The 22,491-nt window shown below is 37.2% G+C and overlaps 3 protein-coding genes across 4 annotated transcripts; all 3 read left to right on the forward strand.

The window, feature by feature from the left end:
* The first annotated feature begins 226 nt into the window (after positions 1-226).
* Positions 227-766, forward strand: LOC109169485 (uncharacterized mitochondrial protein AtMg00310-like). The gene has a single exon (XM_019318367.1). It carries the CDS (start codon positions 227-229, stop codon positions 764-766), a length of 540 nt encoding a protein of 179 aa, XP_019173912.1.
* A 2,880-nt stretch (positions 767-3,646) lies between these two features.
* Positions 3,647-6,824, forward strand: LOC109169342 (GDSL esterase/lipase At5g62930). Its single transcript, XM_019318226.1, has 6 exons — positions 3,647-3,850; positions 4,056-4,133; positions 4,844-4,984; positions 5,241-5,317; positions 5,939-6,103; positions 6,333-6,824. The coding sequence occupies exons 1-6, from the start codon at positions 3,752-3,754 to the stop codon at positions 6,511-6,513; spliced, it is 741 nt and encodes a 246-aa protein (XP_019173771.1). The 5' UTR covers positions 3,647-3,751; the 3' UTR covers positions 6,514-6,824.
* A 3,073-nt stretch (positions 6,825-9,897) lies between these two features.
* LOC109169323 (putative disease resistance protein RGA4) lies at positions 9,898-21,902 on the forward strand. Of its 2 annotated transcripts, none has more exons than XM_019318197.1 (2): positions 9,898-13,388; positions 21,826-21,902. In XM_019318197.1, exon 1 carries the CDS (start codon positions 9,955-9,957, stop codon positions 13,324-13,326), a length of 3,372 nt encoding a protein of 1,123 aa, XP_019173742.1. In that variant the 5' UTR covers positions 9,898-9,954; the 3' UTR covers positions 13,327-13,388; positions 21,826-21,902. The 2 variants fall into 2 exon arrangements, with proteins under 2 accessions (XP_019173742.1, XP_019173741.1); XM_019318196.1 differs by lacking the exon at positions 21,826-21,902 and adding an exon at positions 21,720-21,768 and having other exon boundaries at positions 9,898-13,393.
* The last annotated feature ends 589 nt before the right edge of the window (positions 21,903-22,491 follow it).

Raw genomic sequence — 22,491 nt, forward strand, 5'->3', positions numbered from 1 at the left:
TACGAATGTGACACAACAGTGTAGACGGGAGGAGGTAAGTATTCTTGGATTGAGTCAAGGTGATACAACGAGCAAATATCTTGGCTTGCCATCATTGGTAGATCGGAATAAGAAGACGATTCTTGGTTTCCTTAAGGACAGAATCTTGAGCCGGGTTCGCAGTTGGAACTCAAAATTTCTTTCTCGGGATGACCGTGAAGTTCTACTAAAAAATGTACTCCAAGCGATGTCGTGTTATGCCATGATGGTTTTCTTACTGTCGGGGGGTTTATGCAAAGATATCGAATATGTCCTAAACAAATATTGGTGGTCTGGCTCCACTACTAAAGGGAAGGGCGTTAAATGGAAATCATGGAATGGGCTGTGTGCACCAAAGAAAAAAGGAGGCTTAGGCTTCAGATGCATAAGAGAGATGAATTTGGCCCTATTAGGCAAGCAGGTATGGCGTTTACTCACGAGACCTGAATCTCTTGTCACAAAGGTGTATAAGTGTCGTTATTATCCTATATGCTCTTTGTTTGAGGCCACTGCTGGTAGTAACCCATCCTTTGTCTGGCGGGGGTTGCTTGAAGCTCTGGATGCAAGGAAGTCGGGGTGTTATAGGAGTATTGGTGATGGCAGAAGTACTATAATCGGACGTGACCCTTGGCTGCCTTGTGCCGAGAATTCATATGTCACGACTGATCTGCATGATTCGATTAAGGACGTTCTTGTTTCTTCCCTACTAAATGTGCAGGGTTCTAACTGGGATGAAGAGTGCTTTTAAGATACATTCAATGAGCACGATGCAACGGTTATCCTTAATATCCCGGTAAGTCAGCGCAAACCTTCTAATGCTTGGGTTTGGATAGGGGACCGTAAGGGAGTTTACACAGTTAAATCTTGTTATAGAAAGTTGAGGGGCGAATTTCAGGAGGATAGACCATGGCGTCTGATATGGAATTTGCAGGTACCTCCAAAAGTGAAGATTTTTTGTTGGCAATTAGCTATGTCAATTCTTCCCACTTGCGAAGCACTGAACTCAAAGCACGTTGCATGTAGCCTGCTATGTCATTTGTGCGGTGCAGTGGGGGAGACGACCAAGCATTTATTCATGGAGTGTCCCATTATTAAATCAGTCTGGACCTCCATGGGACTGGCAGTATCATCTTTCGCCCAAGGTAACATCACAGGGTGGTTTTTTGCATTATTGTCTACGTTGAATGATGATTAAAATGCATGTTTGTAATGGTTTGTTGGGGCTTATGGGGCAGCAGAAATGAGCGTGTGTGGAAGGGTAAGCCTTTTGAATGTATGGCAGTGGTTAACTATGCAATTAGCTTCTGGAAAAATTGGATGGGAGCGAATGAGATGGGGAATGATTATGTGGCGCCGAATGTTGCTGTTTCTCGTTGGCAAGCACCGTCACCGGGTCGACTGAAGTTGAATATGGATGCAGCATTTGATGAAGGTAATAACTTAGGGTGTGTTTGGAAACCTGGAAAATGAGTTCTGGAAATCATTTTCCAAGTTTTCACTGTTTGGATGTGCCTGGAAAATCAAGTCAACGGAAATCATTTTCCGTTGACTTTGGAAAATAGGCTTGTTTTGGAGGAAAATGACTTCCCCTTTTTTTGGGGGGAAGTCATTTTCCAACTTTTACACCAACATCACACCATCACCAACATCATCAACACCATACCACCACCACCACCACCACCACCACCATACCACCGCAACCACCGTCGCCGCCACCACCACCACCGTGCCACCGCTGCCGCCACCACCACCATACCACCGCAACCACCACCACCAGATCACACCACCACCGCCACCACCACGACCATACCACCGCTGCCACCACCACCACCACCATACCACCGTCGCCGCCACCACCACCACCACCATACCACCGTCGCCGCCACCACCACTACCACTATACCACCGCAACCATCGTCGCCGCCACCACCACCATACCACCGCAACCACCGTCGCCGCCACAACCACCACCACCACCATACCACCGCAACCACCACCAACATCACACCACCGCCGCCACCACCACGACCATACCACCGCAACCACCGTCGCCGCCACCACCACCACCACCATACCACTACAACCACCGTCACCACACCACCACCACCACCACTACTACCACCAGTTATTATTATTATTATTATTATTATTATTATTATTATTATTATTATTATTATTATTATTATTATTATTATTATTATTATATAACAAATAACACCACTACCACCACCATAATATTTTTGATATATTATTAGTTTTTTTTTATTATATTTAAAATTATTATTATTATTATTATATATTATTATATATGTTGTAATATTCTAAATAAAATAATTAAAATGTTTAATTATACAATTCTACTCATTTTCCAGAAAATGAACCAAACACACAAAAACAGTTTTCCAGAATACAACCAAACACTGGAAAGGAAAATGTTTTCCGGAAAATGACTCATTTTCCAGAAAACATTTTCCAGAAGTCATTTTCCTGCTTTCCAAACGGACCCTTAATGGGAATGGGATGGATTTCACGTGACCACGGTGGCCGATTCTTGGCTGCTGGAGGTTTGTCCATGCCAGGTCAATATTTTGTTGAAGTGGCAAAGGCAATGTGCATCCGGGAGGCCCTTAGTTGGTTAAAGGGAACCGGAATGGGAGATGTGGATGTTGAGACAGACTCCCAGCTAGTTTATTTTGCTTTACGTTCGGACTCTTTTCATTCTTGGGTTGGCTTTACTATTGATGATGTCAAAGAAGTGGCATCCAATATAGATGGTGTTGACTTCTGTTTTGCTAAACAATCTGCAAATTGTGCTGCCCACATTGTTGCACGGAAGCCGTTTCTATGTCAGGTTGTGGGGAATGGTTTGATAATCCTCCTTATTTTCTTATTGATTGTATTCATTCTGAATTAATGCATGAAGTTCTTATTTATAAAAAATAAATAAATAAATAAATATTAGAATCATTTATCAAGATGAAGAGAGTTCATACCTCCTAATATAATATATTTAAAACTTAAAATAACACAATGGAAAAAATGTAACTTTAGTCCTTCAATTATTTTTTGCTAGTTGTTTTAGTCCCTAACTTTTTACTATTGCAATATGCACCCCTAATTTTTCAAAAAAGTTACAATTTTAACCCCTGAAACAACAAAACTATTACACTCTATTAAAATTTTACTTAATACATGTGTATTTTATTACTTTTTAATATTTCTTTTTTAATTATAATATTATTTATTCTCGATATTCCATTTGTAAAATAAATAACATGATTTTAACTGGGTTGTGTAGGAAAATAGGGAAGGTGTACCACAATTGAAAAGGAAAAATTTACGAAAGAATGTTGTTACTTTTTTATTTTGCAGATTAAATGCCAAAATTAACAATGTTATAAAGAACAAATAATCAAATATAATAAAATTTTAAAATAAATATGTATTAAGTAAAATTTAATAGAGTTTAATAGTTTTGTTGTTTCCGAAATTACAAATATAATTTTTTTAAAAAATTAAGAGTATATATTGTAACAGTAAAAAGTTAAGAACTAAACTGCTATCAAGAAATAATTGTGGGACTATAATTGTATTTTTCCCATACACTAGTTACGAGTTATAACAGCACCATTTATTGTTGAACGGCAACAAATCGTCAGGAGGGAAGTTTATCGGGTGAGTTAAACACTTGAACCCAGCCGTCAAGGGAGTGATCTGTGGAGAACGAACAAAAATGAGGCCTCAGATAATACTATTCGGGGACTCCATCACTGAGCAATCCTTCAGATCAGGAGGATGGGGTGCTGCTCTTGCCAACAATTACTCTCGCAAGGTCAATTCTCTCTTCCCATTTTCATTCTTTCACATCTCTGAATAATATATATATATATATATATATATATATATATATATATATATATATATATATATATATATATATATATATATATATATATATATATATATATATATATATATATATATATATCGCTTTTGTTATGCATTTGATTCTTGAATGTATATCTCTGTATGTATAGGCTGATATTCTGAATCGTGGGTACGGTGGATACAACACTAGGTGGGCTTTGCTCTTGATGCATCACCTCTTCCCTCTGGTAATTATACTCTAATTTCCCAATTTGTTTTTAAAGAAAATAATTTCCTAGACCTTTACTGACTATTGTAGACTATTGTATGTATTCGTTCATGTGTATATTCTAATAAAATTTGGTGGTTGGAGATTCTGTTAGTACTTTGATCATCTCAATATGTGCTGCTTTTAATTTCTGTGGTAAATAAATTTGATCATCTTTATACTTTTGGAGTTTTCAAGGACTCTACTGAAAACTCCAAAAGTATAAAATGAAGAGATGGTTGGAGATTCTCTGTTAGTACTTTGATCATCTTTATACTTTTGGAGTTTTCAAGGACTCTATTGGTTAGAGTGGTTAGAGATAGTGTCATTATGGGATCAAGAAAATTCAGATTTTGAAAATCTGGAGAGAGAGAGAGAGAGAGAGAGAGAGAGAGAGAGAGAGAGAGGCTCTGTGATTTTAAGTCTATGATTGTGGAGATGGATCCAAAACTTTGCCCCTTTGTGTGCTGTGGGGGTATGGGGAGCAGGGGGATGTGTATATCTATAATTATGCATGATAGACTGAATGAAGAGAAGCGGTAAGTGCAATCTGAGGAAGAATTGGCCAATAGGCAATTCTCGGCAATCATTATGAGTCTTGAAATAATAACAACTAACAATAATAATTTCATGGTTAAGATTTGAGGTCAATCTTGGGCTTTAATTGATGGTTTCGTTGGCTTGTTGCAGCAATCTATCCAGTATCCTGCTGTTACCACTATTTTCTTTGGGGCAAATGACGCAGCGGTTTCTGGGAGGACAAGTGAAAGGCAGCATGTGCCTCTTGAGGAATACAAAGAAAATTTAAGAAAAATGGTTCAACACCTCAAGGTTCTAATTTTATTCTTCAGAAACACCATTTTACTAGATGCTACTCTTTTCAAAGCCATTGTTTGGTAAATAGAATGAATTATGGGAATCTCTATGTAGTTCCTATTTCTGTTTCATCTTGCTTTTATGCATTTGTTCATCTTTCTTGTTTGATGCTAATTATGTTCATGACCCCCCAAATTCAAGTCCTATATGTATACTTTGAAACCGTCAAGTAATTTGTCTATTTCTCACTGGTCTTCACAAACATTCACAGAAATGCTCACCCACCATGGTACTTGTGCTTATAACTCCACCACCAGTTGATGAGGAAGGCCGCTTAGAATTTGCTAGGTATGAACCATTTTAAGTTGATATGTAAATTCTCAATAATTAATGCAGTTGCTTTTCTTGATTTATTATTTTATCTGATAGAAATATAAACTCATTCACATGAGTTTCAACTACCTACTTGGAATGTTTATCAATGCCTTCCTATGACACTATAACATCATAGACTTGTCCAAAAAAAAAAAAAAAACAATGCCAGTATAACATCTTTTAGCTGTTTTGGTCACTTAGCACTAGTGTGCATCTATATTTCCTTAATTTTGTGTCCCGCATCTATTTATTTTTATTTATAGTCTCTCTTCAACTATAAACAGCTGCAATAATAACTATGTTAAGAATGGAGTTAATATCCAAAATGGTCCCCCAACTGTCATAATTCCCATATTGGTCCTTGATTATTAATTTACACAAAATGGTTGCTTAACTATGCAAAATTTTACTCACTTTAGTCCTCTGTTATACTGAGGACTAGATTGAGTCCTATGTGGAAGTAGTCTAAATAAAATGAGAGGGAGTATTTACAACAAAAGCTTTAACCTGCATATTTTCAGCATTGATACCTAAGGGAAATGAGCCTACCAATCAATGTTATTCCTAAAAATAGTTTTCTAATTTTCCAAGCAGGTCTTTATATGGCGACAAAGCAACGGAATTGTCAGAAAGGACAAATGAAGTGGCAGGAGAGTATGCAAAGCAGTGTGTTGAATTAGCCAGGGAGTTGGGTCTCCCGTCAATAAATCTATGGTCCATAATGCAGGAAACAGAGGGTTGGCAGAAGAAATTCTTAAGGTCAGTGGTTATACGTACTTCTTTAAACATGTATAGACAAACAGTTCATGTTCAATAAGAAATTCAGTGAAGGGTAAGGGTTAACGGTCTTCTGGTTTAGTGATAATTGTCTTTCAAAATGAGAATATTTCTACTTTTGATTCTTTTATCTGGACCTGAAACCTGGCTGTGAAGTGTGAACTATGATGCACCTATTAACTTGACACACCAACTTTTCGCCATTTTGCAGTGATGGTTTGCACCTTACGCCAGATGGCAATGCTGTTGTCTACGATAAACTTGAGAAAGTTCTCAGTGAATCTTGGTTCTCTGCTGCACAGTTGCCCTATGATGTTCCTCACCACTCTGAAATTGATGGAAAGAATCCAGGGAAAGCTTTCCAGATACAATGTCCAGGACTACAACAATAAACTTCTCTAGAGGAGGTTGCGGGTTTCCATCGTCACTCAAAAGAAAAAACAATAAACTTCTCTAGAGGATTGATCTTCAACATGTCTGTGCCTGTTTGCAATAATCTTGTGATATTTCTTGAGCTGGTGCAATGTAATTGCAAAGCAGAGCGACAGTGCAAAAACTTCATTTCAATTGAGATCATCATTTGTTATCTTTTCTGAAAATTTTTCCAGCACAATCTGAATGCTGGTGTGCTCTCATGGGATGGAAAATATTGTGTATTCAAAACCAATTTGAAGTTTTAATTACACCATTCTTTTGTTTTTAATTAGTTTAAATTTCGTTGATTTTGAAAAGTTATTTTTAAAACTATTTTTTTTTATGGCAATATGGAATTTAAGATTGAGGTATAGTGACATATAGATACCCTACCAAAAAAAATAGTGACATATAGATAATACTCTGTCTGATACGATTAATACTACGTAATACTTAACTAAGTTATTTATAATCCAATTTCTTATAATATTAGTTTTTTACGCGCGATTGGGATAATGCCCGATTTTTTTTAATTTTAAATAAGTACTTTAAAGTATATCAAGGTAAGATTATATTGGAATTGTTCATGCATAGATAATTGAATGTTAAATTTACATATTTAAATAGGTAATTCTAAATTTATAAATGCAACATAATATAGTCAAGATTGATTATATTGTCAATAAAATAATTGTACAGGTATGGTTGAAACCAAATACGGGACATAAACATTAGGGCATAAAATATTAAATATATACTAATATTGAAGAGCTAAGTACTGATTACCAAACAAGGACATTGCGAGGTAGTTTCCCACTTCAATTTGTTGTATGATTTGAATACTCTTTTTATCAATAAATCCTCAAGTAGTTAATATGATTGGCTATATTATATTTTTTTATTATTTTTTATTTTTTTAAACAATTATTATTATTATTATTATTATTATTATTATTATTATTATTATTATTATTATTATTATTATTAAATATATGTATACACTTAGGTCATTTTACATGTTAATCTAAACAGCTAATTTTTTCAAATATCTTTTTATCAACCGTTGATATAATTCGCTGGTCAAATCTGCTAATATAATCCGCTAACTGCTGATTGTCAAACAAGGACATTGCGAGATATTCTCACTTCAATTTGTTGTGTGATTTGAATGATCTCTTTGTCAACAAATCTCTCAAGTAGTTAATATGATTGACTTTGTTAATTATATTTTTTAAAAAAATTTCATGGTATTAATAAAATACTTAGTAAATAAATATATAGCATTATTTTGTATTATAACTTTGATATTTAATTTAAAAATAGTGCACAAAAAAAGATAATAGACAATGTAGTGAATATAATCAATTGATGAATTTGAATGTAAAGAATTTTTACATTGGAGAAAAATAAAGACAATATAACTAATAAAATTATTTCTCTTAATTAATTTATTGATAATGAATAATTTTTTTTAATAAAAACATTGTAGGGACAATGTAGCGAATATAATCAATTGATGATGAATTTGAATGTAAAGAATTTTTATATTGGAGAAAAATAAAGACAATATAACTAATGGAATTAGTTCTCTTATTTTTTTTGAAAGCTATTGGTTCTATTACATTGTAGTATCTGTTCATATACTTTCTCAACCTACTAAAACACAAAGAACCTACTAAAACTTAAGGAAAAGTTAAAATCTGATCAATCTGAGCAATTCATTTGATTAAAAAATTTTACCGCCATTTTTTCTACCTATTATAGGCCTAACTCTCTTGGGCTCTTATTAGTATAGTAGATTTAGTTTATTATTAGTATAAAATTTATGTATTTAAGAATTACACTAAAAATCATTAAATATAAAAATTAAATTTAAAAGAAAAAAAATATTAAATAAAATAAGTAAAGAAACAAAAGTTAATTTAAATAATAAAAAATGGCATTTAAAATCAGAACAAATGCTATATTGTAATAAAATCAATAGTACTACTAAAACAAATAAAAAATTTTCTTTAAAATCAATAATAGAATAAAGTGTTCTTTAAAATTAGTAACAGAATAGGAAAATATGAAAATAGTTTCTTATATATTAGGTTTCCTAGCGTTAGACTAATCTTAAGGCCCGAGAACGATCTTATCTTCAATAAACCCCAATTCTCAGGAGGAGATAAATCGTGAATCATCCCGTAGTCTTTAATTTTTCACCACTTGTATACTTTATGCACAAACAATTTTCAAACGATCATGATCTCCAAATTACCCTCCGTTCTCAGTGAAATTCGAGGCCAAGTTTAATTGACTTTGAACAGACTTTGAACAATCAGTGACACTTTGAAGTTTGAACAATCAGTGTACACTGAATCTAACTTGTATACGTTAAGTTTTCTAATGTTAGATTAATCTACTGCTTAAGAGTCGTAGAAGGAAGTAAATCACATCATATGAAGAGGTAAATTGCAAATTGTCTTATTAGTCTCTAAATTTCATCCCCTACTTGTATACTCAGTGTACAAGGAGTCTTTAACGAGTTACAAATTGTCGGGTGATTTTTTCAGTGAGGAGAGAATTAAGACCGGGATTCGAGATCAGGAAATTGGTAAGGTGGGTTACGGGGGAGGGAATATCGTCTTTTTGGAAGACGATATATGGGAGACGGAATGTCGTCTTTGGGAAAGACGATATACCTTTTCCATTAATTTTTTGCAAAAAGTGGAGTAAATACGGTAAATACTGTATTTACTCCACCTACCCGTATGTACAATGATGCCAAGATTCCCATGCTGCGAAATTTGACCTAATCCAATTTCAATGCGGTGAAGATTCTCAAAATTTGACCTAATCTAATTTCCAGCCATCCCACAAGCTGAGGCTATAGCTCCTTTATTGCGAAATAAAAAAAATAAAAAAGAATCTGTATTTTGTTGTGTATAATTCTATATATCTGTATTTCGTTGTGTATAATTGTATATAGTTGATATTTTATTTTTTTTTCGTATAAATTAATGTCGCCATTGCTGAAGACACTTTTCTTGTTATTGAATGTCGCCTTTATCAAAGACACTTTCCTTATTTTGTATCCCAGCTCAGAGATATCCCTATTTCAAAATCCGTGCAAATCCTTTTTCTCGACGAGTAAATGATTCCAAATTGTCTTAGCAATCCTTAAATTTCACCCCTTACCTATTAATTTTGTGCACAAAGAGTCTTTAACCGGTCAAGGTTTCCAATCACCCTAAGTCCTAAGTTCTCACTCTCAGTGGGATTCAACGCCAATCTTAGTTGACTTTGAACCATCAGTCTGTTCACTTTTCACTTCTTATCAACGCCAATTTAGTGGACACTGAATACTCTGATCACTTGTTTCACTTCAGCTTTACATACATATCTGCTACAGTCTTTATGCACCAGGAAAACAGAAGATGGCAGAAGCAGTTCTTATAAGCGTCGTTGCAGAGGGAGTTCTGAGCAAGCTATTTTCCCTTGCCGCAGAAGAGCTATGCTCCCTTTGGGGCTTCAAGGAAAGCCTCAAAAACCTCGCTCAAAACCTAGAGATGATCCAAGCATTGATGATTGATGCAGAGAACAAGCAATCAGATTCCAGGGCAGTACGGCTTTGGCTCAAGAAGCTCACGGCTGTCGCATTTGATGCCGATAATGTTTTGGATGAGTTCGCCTACGAAATTCTGAGAATCAAAGCCATAAGCGAGAACAAGGTTCGGGATTTCTTCACTCTTTCTAACCCACTTTTACTTCGTGTCCAATTCGCTCAAAAGGTCAAGATTATTGATAGGAATGTTGAGAAGCTTTATAAAGAATCGAATGATATAGGGCTCAGGGTAATTGAGGGTTTGGGTAGGGATTCTGAAGCTCAATTATTGAGGAAAACTGATCCTTGTGTTGTTGAATCAGAAGTTGTGGGTAGGGCTAGTGATGCTGCCAAGATTGTAGACATGTTAATCAGTTCTGATAATCAAAGAGATTTAGCTGTGATTAGCATAGTGGGAATGCCTGGGCTGGGAAAAACAACCTTAGCTCAACTTGTTTACAAAAATGATTCTGTGGTGAGAAATTTCGATCACAGGATGTGGGTTTGTGTATCTGATGATTTTGATGTTGATAGGCTCTTGGTTGAGATGGTGCAGTCTCTCACCCTAACCAGTTTCGAGGTCTCGAACAGGGAGGCGATCGTGAAAAAGCTGCAACAGAATTTGAACGGGAAGAAGTATTTATTGGTTCTTGATGATATCTGGAATGAAGATAAGTGTAAATGGGATAGTATGAGGAGGTGTTTGATGGAAATCGGTGGTTCTAGAGGGAGCAGGATAATGATAACCACTCGGAGTGAAGAAGTTGTTACAGCAATGCAGTCGTTTTTAGCCCACAGGCTGGAAGTGTTGCCGGATGAGGATGGATGGTCACTGTTTACGCAAATAACATTTTCGAGTGGAGGGGCGGAGGAGACTCCGGGGTTGAGGGCTATTGGTAGAAGAATTTTGCAAAGATGTCGTGGTGTGCCATTGGCTATAAAGACATTGGGAGGTTTATTGTACTCTAGGAATAGCGAAAGCGAGTGGTCCATGATAGAGAACAGCGTGATGTGGAGTTCATCCAAGAGAATGGATGGAGTACTATCAACATTGATGTTGAGTTACAAACACTTGCCCTCGTTATCCTTGAAGCAATGCTTTGCATATTGCGCAATTTTTCAAAAAGATTTTATAATGGAAAGGGATAAATTGATTCAACTTTGGATGGCGCAGGGGTGGATTAAGGGTTCTAAAGAAGACCAGATAGAGATGGAGGAAGTGGGAAATAACTTTTTCAATATATTGCTGAGAAATTCGTTGTTCCAAGATGTCGAGAAGGATGAATATGGTAATGTCAGAACTTGCAAGATGCACGATCTGGTGCATGATCTTGCATTGCACGTATCAAAACACTTCTGCTTAAATGTGGATCCTAGAGATATGAATGATGATATCGAGACTGTACATTTATCACTAATTTGCAGAGAAGGGGTTAAATTGAATGTTCCAAAGGGTCCTCTTCTCAACCTAAGAACTCTGTATATAACGGCAGGTTTTAATGCAGACATTTTGACGAGTGCTAAGCATCTTCGCGTTTTGATTTTAGACGGTTTTGGAATTAAAGAATTGCCAAGTTCGGTAGGAAAGTTGAAACATCTAAGATGCCTTGACATCTCAAAGACTTCCATCAAGAGATTACCAAATACCATCACGCAGCTTTACAATTTGCAGACACTGCGATTGAATATCTTGGAGGAGTTGCCACGAGATTTTCATCGTCTTGTTAATTTGAGGCATTTTTATATGGAAGACATTCGTGACAACAGGCGGCCTTGTTTATTTCTCGGGATAGGGAAGTTGGTTTCTCTCCAGACATTACCTTTCTTTGTTGTGAGTTCTGACAGTCGATGCCAGATTAGTGACCTGGGATGCTTGCCCAACCTGAAAGGTCACTTAAACATTTACAGCGTCGAGAATGTCAAAAATTACAATGCAGCACGAGAAGCAAAGTTGTACGAGAAAGAGAATATTCATACCTTACAGATCCGTTGGCATCCATTGGATCGAAGAAGGAAAGAGTTCGTTGATGAAGGAGTATTAGAGGGCCTTGAGCCGCACTTCAATTTGAGAGACTTGACAATCGAGAGCTTTAAGGGTGCAAGGTTTCCATCGTGGCTTGTGGAAAATAAACTACAGAACCTAATGAAGATAACATTGTGGGATTGCAACTGGTGTGAACAAATTCCTACACTTGGACACCTTCCCAGTCTAAGGATTGTTTCAATAACCGGGATGCACAGTGTGAAAAAGATCGGCCCGGAGTTCTACTGTCAGACAAATATTGATCGCAAAAGCAGTAGTGTTACCTTATTCCCATCCCTAAGAGAACTCACTTTGAGTGGAATGGCAATGCTAACCCAATGGTCTGAAGCAAAATTACCACCAGCTTCACGAATGAAGGCGTTTCCTCACCTGGAAATATTGAAAATCGAGGGGTGCCCAGAACTGTCAAGTCTACCAGAAATGAACGGCCTGACATCTCTTCGTTACTTATCCTTTGTGAGATGTGATAAACTGGCTTCTTTACCAGAGCGGCTGGGAAGTTTGGGTCTTCTCGAGGAACTAGAAATAAGGAAGTGCTCGAATCTGGCTGCATTGCCCGATGTAACTGGCCTACAATCTCTGCGCAAGCTAGATATTTCAGTGTGTGAGAAGTTGATTGTGTTACCAACTGGTTTGGAACACTGCAAAGCACTCGAGAACTTGTGCATTCGTCAGTGCCCATCTTTGTTCCCCGAGGGTCTGTCTCAGCTTGTTCACCTCAAGGAACTAAGGATAGGCCATTTCTCACGCGAGCTCGATTCTTTCCCATGGCCATCGACACCCTCTGGGGCAACTCCTTTTGCATCTTTAGTCTCCCTAACACTGTATGGATGGGCAAGGCTCAAATCTCTGCCCAACCAACTCAAAGAACTCTCAGCTTTGAAGCATCTGTCCATAAGAGAATTTGGGGTGGAGACTCTTCCTGACTGGCTTCGTTGCCTCTCATCTCTTCAATCAGTCTGCTTTACATTATGTGCAAATCTTGCTTATCTGCCCTCCGTGGAAGCGATGCAATGTCTCAACAATTTAGAGGCGTTTGAAATTATTGTTTGCCCTCTTCTGGAAGAAAGATGTTTCGAAGGGAGCCGCCCGGAGTGGCACAAGATTTCCCACATTGCTAAGATCAGGACAAATTACCAGACCATTCAATGCCTCTATTAGACTTGCTTCCATGGCAATTGGCTCAAGCTTCTTGTTATCTCACTCTTAACATCTGTTTAGCCCAGTTATTTTATTTTATTTTTTTATTTTTTATTTTTTTGGAGTACTAGTGACCCTGTTACAATATAGTATCGGCAAATTAAGCTGTGGAACATAACTGTGAATATATAGTTCAAAAATTATAAACATAGAGTTATGAACATAGAGTTCTATAATTATGAACATAGAGTTCTGTAATTGTGAATATAAAGTTCAATAATTGTAAATATGAAGTTCAAAAATTATGGACATAGAGTTTTATAATTATGAACATAGAGCTTTGTAATTTACATCTACATATACAATTCTAATAAGAGTCAATAATGTTAGGCCCTTAATTAGAACAAAAAAAAAATGCATGTAGTATTGTTTCTTAAAATGAATGATTCATATTATTTTGATTTTAATATTTTTTTAAAATAATTTTTCCTTATTTACCATCTATTATATTATTTTCACCCCTTAAATAACTTAAATTCCGTTAGTATAAACTTTAGTAATGGAAGATTCCGTTAACTATTTATAATTTTTAACTTACTCATTAATTTCTATAAGAAAAGTCTTAGGGGGGTGTATTCAATCATGACTTTCATAGAGTTTTAAAGACTTTTATGAACTTTAAAAGTTTGGAGGTATTCAATTCAAACTTTTAGAGAGTCTTTAAAGGTCAGGCGGTATTCAATCAAGATTTTTAAAGAGTCTTTAAAAGTCGGGTGGTATTCGATTAAGACTTTTAAAGAGTTTTTTAAAAGTCACGTGGTATTCAAAAAGTTATGAACTTTAGTAGACTTTTTAATTTTAAGACTTTTGTAGACTTTGATAGACTTTTCCTTCTCAAATATAAATAGTTGAAATCCAACCATCAACCCCAAGATTTCAAATTTTCTTTCTAACAACTTTGAATGTTTTCTCTCTCTATTTAAACTTTATTTTTTTCTCCCTATTTAAACTCTATAAACCTATCTAAATTCAATAAAAATTATTTTTTTCTTCATTATCCTATATTTTTAAACTCTACCAATTTCTCTCTCTCTCTCTCTCTCTCTCTCTCTCTCTCTCTCTCTCTCTCTCTCTCTCTCTCTCATAAACTTTATAATCTTCATCTAAAAATTCGAAATAATATTATTTTTACTTCATTATTACTTGTTTATATTGATTTTTATTTTTTATTTTTATAAATTTTTTATCCCGAACTTTCTCTAATTCTCCTTAAATACATGAACAAAGCAAATTTTTCATCGTCAAATTTTAGTATATGTTTCATAATATTCATATAAATACTTGTATATTTTGATTTTATTATTTTTATGTTTATATTCGTAATATATATATATTTTTTCCTTTTTTTTAATAACAAGTTACTACGTATTGCGAATTACTATTCGCAACAACAATTTGGAGTTGCAAACAGTAGCACCTTGTTGTTGTTTGCAGTCTCAAATTGCTATTGCAAATAATAGTTCTTTGCGTGATGCCTAGCTAGCAATATATCAAGGATAATTATATATATATATATATATATATATATATATATATATATATATATATATATATATATATATATATATATATATATATATTATTAATATTAGATTTTTTTATTTTATGCAACTTGTAATTATATTTTTAAATATTTTATTTGATAAGTCTTTTATTATAAATTTTGTTGTCTAATATTGTTATGAATTTTTAATGAAATAGTTTTTTTTTGTTGATGTTTATTAATAATATATATAAGTAATTAGTGTTAGTAATATAATTAATTGTTGTTTTATCTTATACTATATGATTGTATTTCTAGTGGTTGAGATTTAGTCTAATTGTCTAGCCTACAGGATAGGAGAATAATGTGTAGACTTTAGTATAGTTAGACTCTCTCTGTAATTCAGTTCTATCATTTCAGATTACTGTTATCTCATCTGGTATCAGTTGCGATAGGTTAGCCCGTTTTCTTTCAAACAATCCCGACAATTGAGATGTGGACTAACTCCTCAGAACGGACCATCACCACCGTCCCTGCCGGTGCTCCGCCGTCGGTCAATACTCTCACGGCGGCGCATCACTTCGTTTCTACTCGGCTCACCATGCGGAATTACTTGTTTTGGCGCACCCAGGTGGTTCCATTCTTGCGTGGGCAGGGACTACTCGGTTTCGTTGATGGCTCCAAGCCATGTCCGGCCGCTACCATCACCATTGCTCCGGAATCCGGCAACTCCGCCGTGACCACGACAACCACCGCCCCGAACCCTGATTATGAAGCGTGGATACAACAGGATCAAGCTATCCTATCCACGATCATCTCGTCCCTTTCCGACGAGGTGATGCATCTAGCCGTTGGACGAGACACCTCCCGTGAGGTGTGCGATTCCCTTGCGTCTACGCTAGCTTCCACGATGAGAGCGCGGTGCCTAAGTTTGCTGGGGCAGTTTCAAACCCTCCGTCAAGGCCCAGGTTCACCGGCCGACTATCTAGGCCGTTGCAAGGTGATTGCCGAATCCCTCTCGCTTGCTGGCAGGCCTCTGTCGAATGAAGAACAGATTCTCTATGTTCTTCGCGGCCTACGCTCGGAGTTCCGAACCATGGCGAATTCCCTCACTGCAACCGGCGCACCCGTGACTCTGACGCAGCTCTCCGACTTTCTCCAAGCCCAGGAGTTCATTCACGAAGATGATTTTGCGGTGGGTGACTCTTCTGGAGGAGGCGGTGCACCGGCCGCATTCTACGCTGGGCGTGGACGTAACGGCGGCGAGCAGTCGCATAACAACCGCGGGAGAGGGAGGCAGAACCGTGGTGGCAGAGGCGGTGGCGGAAGGCAGGGCCGTGGTGGCGGACCGAGGTGCCAAATATGCAGATCGCACGGCCACACTGCGCTTTATTGCTACAAACGCTACGCGGATCGCCCTGCTGGTCATGCAAACGTTGCTGTTTCCGGCGAGTCCACCGTGCATGGTGCGGACGTGTGGTATCCGGACACCGGAGCATCATCGCATGCCACTCCGGACGAGCAGATGTTGAATCACTCCGACACGTATACCGGCGGGGATGTTCTAAAAATTGGCAACGGTACAGGTTTGGACGTTTCTCGTATTGGACACACGGTTATCCCATCTAATTCTAAGTCTTTGTCAATGTCCAATATTCTGTGTGTTCCCAATTTAACGTTACCGTTATTATCCGTGTATCGTTTTACAAATGAAAACGATGTTTACTTTGAGTTTCACAAAAATCTGTTTTATGTGAAGGATTGCAAAACTCAAGTGGTTCTTCTTAAAGGGTCTACCTCGGGAGGACTGTACAAGTTATTGGTTCCCCAGTCATCACCTTGTGCTTTCCTGTCTGCGCGTGCGTCCACCGAAGTCTGGCACCAACGCCTTGGTCATCCCCACAATCAAGCCTTGCAAAGAGTCCTAAAACACTGTCCGGTGGTCAACAATAAAACTAGTTTGTCAAAAGTTTGTACTTCGTGTCAATTAGGAAAATCCTCACGATTTCCTTTAAATAGAGTTTTGAGCACTAGTAATAATATATTGGATTTGATTTATACGGACATATGGGGTCCGTCTCCTGTAATTAGTGCGTCAGGATACCGCTACTTTGTACTGTTTGTGGATGACCACTCCCGCTTTTCCTGGTTTTATCCGTTAAGGCTAAAATCGGATATATATAAAATTTTTGAAGTGTTCCGGGCGATGGTAGAACGTCAATTTTCCCGTTCTATCATCGTCATCCAGTCTGATCTAGGGGGTGAATACCGCCGCCTTCACAAAGTTTTTGAGTCTCTCGGGATTATCCACTGCCAATCATGTGCCTACACACATGAGCAAAACGGGCGAGTTGAGCGCCGGAATAGACACATCGTCGAAACCGGCTTAGCACTTCTTGCTGAAAGCTCAACCCCTTCAATCTACTGGGACTGTGCGTTTGAAACTGCAACGTACTTGATTAATTCTCTACCATCTTCCGCTATAAACAATCAGAGTCCTTACTATCGACTATATAAAACTCAACCACCATACACTTTCTTTCGTGTATTCGGGTGTCGCTGCTATCCCTATCTACGACCTTATAATCGGCATAAGATGGAATACCGGTCGATGCCCTGTGTCTTCTTAGGTTACCCAGTTTCCTATAGGGGATACCGTTGTCTTGATCCAATTACGGGAAAAGTCTTTATCTGTCGGCATGTCCGATTTGACGAATCCATATTTCCCTTTGCTATGCAGTCTGATGAACAGGTTGCTGCTAGCCCATCAACTCCACCTTGGGGATCCGGGCCAATAGTTGTGGGTTCACAGTCCGTGCCCACTGCTGTGGAGTTGCCTTTAGCACAAGAGCCGAGGCCATTAGCTATTGCGGCTCCGCCAAATTCACCCACCAATGCCAGGACAGAACCACCGGCTAGGCGGGCCAAAGGCACTCGAAGGCGGGTCCAGGCTATTGTACCACATGTCATGCGCACGAGGCGCCAAACACAAGGCCGGGGCGAAGAGTTCTACGCCCTAACTGCATCCACCGACCCAACTTGTTACTCACAAGCTGTGGGTCACCCAGAGTGGCGTGAGGCCATGGACCAAGAGTTCAATGCCCTCCTACATAATAGCACCTGGGAGCTCATACCGGCTACACCGGATATGAACATCATCGGCTGCAAGTGGGTTTTTCGCACTAAGCGTAAAGCCGATGGCTCGATAGAACGCTATAAAGCACGTCTTGTTGCTAAGGGGTTCAATCAAGTTGCGGGCGAAGACATCTTTGACACTTTTAGCCCGGTGGTTAAACCAACCACTGTTCGCATATTATTTTCCCTTGCTCTCTCTCACAGGTGGACTATGCGACAACTTGACGTTCACAATGCCTTCCTCAATGGCCATCTTTCAGAAACAGTATACATGAAACAACCCCCCGGCTACGAAGATCCAACGCATCCTGATCATGTGTGCCGACTCCAGCGCTCACTATACGGGTTAAAACAGGCTCCGCGTGCATGGTTCAAACGGCTCCACGACTTTCTCATCACTACTGGGTTTCGAGCCTCTAAAACAGATGTCTCACTTTTTCACTACACTACGGGTTCGTCACGTGTCTTTCTCCTAGTGTACGTAGATGACATCATCATGCTGGGCAACGACACGGGTCTAGTCACCACATTGCTGCACCGACTCTCCGCGACATTCAAGATTAGAGATCTTGGACAACCCCGGTTCTTCCTAGGTATTGAAACACTACCAGTTGGGGACACCTTGGTTCTTTCTCAACGTAGATACATGAAGGATATTCTCATACGCTCCGGAATGACGGACTGTAAAGCTTTGGCCACTCCAGCAGCAGTCACGAAACCGGTCGCTCCCTCGTCAGATCCGTTTGAGAATCCCACACAATACCGCAGGATTGTAGGGGCCTTGCAGTATTTGACTATCACCCGTCCAGATCTTGCCTACTCCGTCAACAAGTTGTGTCAGTTTATGCATACACCGACTATTGAACATTGGACTTTGCTTAAACGGGTCCTACGGTACATAAAGGGCACACAGGACCTAGGGTTACGACTTACACCTTCGGCTTCCTCAGATCTACATGCCTACTCTGACTCAGATTGGGCTGGGTGCCCAATAGACCGTAAGTCTACCAGTGGCTACGCTGTGTTCTTAGGTGACAATCTAGTCTCTTGGGTCTCGCGCAAGCAGCGCACCGTGGCTCGGTCCTCGACAGAAGCTGAATACAAGGGTCTTGCAGATGTCTCAGCTGAAGTGACATGGGTTATTTCCTTACTCCGTGAGCTTGGGTTACATTCAGGTACTCCTGCAACGCTATGGTGTGACAATCTGGGAGCCACCTACCTAGCGGCCAATCCAGTTTTTCATGCTCGCACGAAGCACGTGGAGATCGACTACCACTTCGTTCGTGACAAAGTTGCAAGTGGTGATTTCCTAGTTAACTTTGTTTCCACCAAGGAACAGCTTGCGGATATCTTCACCAAACCGCTACCGGCCCCACGCTATCAGCTGCTTCGAGACAAGCTCAATGTTGTTTCCCTCCAACCTTGTGCTTGAGGGGGTGTGTTAGTAATATAATTAATTGTTGTTTTATCTTATACTATATGATTGTATTTCTAGTGGATGAGATTTAGTCTAATTGTCTAGCCTACAGGATAGGAGAATAATGTGTAGACTTTAGTATAGTTAGACTCTCTCTGTAATTCAGTTCTATCATTTCAGATTACTGTTATCTCATCATTAGCATATAAGTCTCAGCATACTATGGATAAAAATAATAATATTGAGAATGTTGATGTGGGTGAAGAACTATATAATAAGAAGAATTTTATGATATATTATAAATGTTTTGTAAGAAAATTGTAAATGATAAGAATCAAAATCATTGAAAGTTTGTAAGGATGTATTAAATTTAGAATTTCAATGACTTTTGTAGACTTTTTAAAATAAAAAGTTGATAAAAGTCTATGAATGTTTTTTATATAAACTTTTACAGAGTCTTATAAAGTTTTAAAAAGTTTTGAACGACTCTATGAAAGTCAATCAAAGTTTATTAAAATCTATCATTTTAAAATTCTTTAAAACTCTACAAAAGTCATGATTGAATACACCCCCCTTAGGTTCGAACTCCATCTCAATTAGAGTTGACATAATTGTTAAACATATACTACGAATATGTTAAAATGTATTAAAAAATATATAATATAAAATTTAACATAAACTTCGGTCAAATAATTAGTCCGACTAAATACATAACATTGAAAGTTAAGCGATATACATAGATAAATTCAGTGATAAAGAGATGAAGAGAGAGTGGATTATCTTTCCTCGCTCTACGGCTGCGGCAGAGGGTAGACAGGATGAGCGTTTGCAGGAGCGAGGAGCGGAGCAAGAGGAAGGGTACTGAGGCAACAAGGAGCTTATATGGAATGGCTGAAATCCATGAAGAGTATCTACAAATCGTGCATTGAGGAGCTCGAAACGGAGAAGATCAAAGAGAAAGTGACGGAGGAGGTGGCGCGGCTGATGCGGGAGATGGAGCCCATCTCTGAGATCGCCTTGGCTTTGTTCAATTTTGCTGTGCTTGTTGTGCTTCTCACGATCTCCTTCCTCCTCCTAACTCCGGCGGAGGACGATCCCCGGCCCTCCTTTTGTCGATTTTGCTGTGCTTGTTGTGCTTCTCCTTACTGCCATTCAATTTCATTAAAACTACAAATTTGCCACCGCCAACTTCAATTGACAGAAGCTGTTAAATTTAACATTGTAAGTTTGCTATTAGTAAGAAGAATGAGGGTATATTAGGATTTTAATTTGGTGATGTACAATTAAATGAGCATAAAGTATGATCTTGTAGAGCATATTGTTGTACCGACATTTTTTTAGTTCCAGTTAAGGGTCTAACAATATTCGCTCTTATTAAAATTGTAGATTGTAGATATCAAAGTTATAATACAAAATATGTTATATATATGTATTTACCAAGTATTTTATACAAATATAATAAATATTAATATTTTGTTCAATACTTTCACATGATAACCTGCGACACACATCTCACAACGTATGAAACATGTAGGGGAAAAACTACCACTACCAAATATCAATAGGTGCTTGTAAGTTAAAGAATTAATAGTACAACTAAGATCTCATCATATACACAAGACAAATCTAAAGCTTCCTACACCATAATCTCATTGCACGATGAATCCATCTATGCTACTATCAGTAACCCAATTGCATATGACACACTACAAATAAAATATATAAAAAAGGGACATGTATTGAAGATGAAGACAATGACAATGTTACCCAAAAGAGAATTAAGAAAAATTAAAGAAATTTAAAACAAAAGTAGTATTTATTTAGACTATCGTTTTTAGACTAAGTATTTAGACTATCGTTATTACAAAGGTGCAAACATTTATTTTAGTGACAATATAATCAATCTCTCATATATTATCTTGCATTTATATACTTTAAATTACCGATTTAAATAAACAAATCCAATATTTATTTACCTATGCATGAACATCTTCGATATAATATTGCATTGATATACTTTGAAATTCTTATTTAAAAATAATCATTGGGCATTAGGCCATTCGCGCTGAGCACGCGTAAAACAACTACTTGTGAATATAGAATTCAATAATTGTGAATATGAAATTCAAAAATTATGAACATAGAGTTTTATAATTATGAACCTAGAACCGTGTTCACCTTGTAAGGTGATCATGGTTCCACAACATAACAATTGTGTAGTATCTATCTATACATACTTTTTTAACTTATTGAAAAACAAAGAGTCACTGCTCCTACAACGGTTTGAACCTGTAACCTCCTATTTGGGAGAGCCTATATTATTTAAGAAGTAATACTACATCATTACATGCACCTTTTTTTTTTTTTTTTTTTTTTTTTTTTTTTTCATTTAAGTAAATAAAAAAAGAAGAGAAAATGGATATGTTCCGGGCTGACTCTAAACAAGTGCAAATTGAGCGACTGCACAATATTTTTAATTTGTAGGGACCCAATTGTATATTTGGTTATCTATACTATTAATAAAAATAAATTCTTTCATTTTAACTTTCCACCCAAAATAATCATATACTATTAAAGTTTATTTAATATTGTAAAATAGTGTAATACAATTCTTAATAAAATATATTGTTTAAAATTTCTATTCCTATTCAACACTATTATTCCGTCACTACTCCAATTCGTATAAAAAAGCAAAACCTCCCCATAATACTTGTGAATCTGCAAATATAAACAACAATACTTGTGTTTGCGTAATATGGTAAAATAGTGTAATACAATTCCTAATACAATATATTGTTTCCTACTTTCCTATTCGTACTACAATTCTACGTTAAAATTCCTATTCATAATACAATACAACAATATTAAAATTCATATTCCTATTCAACAATACTATTCCATCACTACTCCAATTCGTATAAAAAAAAAAGCAAATTGAAACCTCCTCATAATACTTTCGAATCTGTAAATTATAAACAATAATACTTTTCTTTCGATTCTTCAAATCGTGAACAACAGTATTGTTCTTTTACTAATGGGGTCTGTTTTTATCTCTGCTTCCGACCTATCCCCCAAGACGAGAAAAAATTGT

The sequence above is a fragment of the Ipomoea nil genome, unplaced genomic scaffold (assembly GCF_001879475.1).
Source record: "Ipomoea nil cultivar Tokyo-kokei standard unplaced genomic scaffold, Asagao_1.1 scaffold3314, whole genome shotgun sequence".
In the NCBI taxonomy this organism is placed as follows: Eukaryota; Viridiplantae; Streptophyta; class Magnoliopsida; order Solanales; family Convolvulaceae; genus Ipomoea; species Ipomoea nil.

Coding starts and splice junctions, on each gene's coding strand:
- LOC109169342 (XM_019318226.1), top strand. CDS start 3,752: ATGAGGCCTCAGATAATACTATTCGGGGACTCCATCACTGAGCAATCC. Junction 3,851..4,055: donor CCAACAATTACTCTCGCAAG/GTCAATTCTCTC, acceptor CTGTATGTATAG/GCTGATATTCTGAATCGTGG. Junction 4,985..5,240: donor AAATGGTTCAACACCTCAAG/GTTCTAATTTTA, acceptor AAACATTCACAG/AAATGCTCACCCACCATGGT.
- LOC109169323 (XM_019318197.1), top strand. CDS start 9,955: ATGGCAGAAGCAGTTCTTATAAGCGTCGTTGCAGAGGGAGTTCTGAGC.
- LOC109169485 (XM_019318367.1), top strand. CDS start 227: ATGTCGTGTTATGCCATGATGGTTTTCTTACTGTCGGGGGGTTTATGC.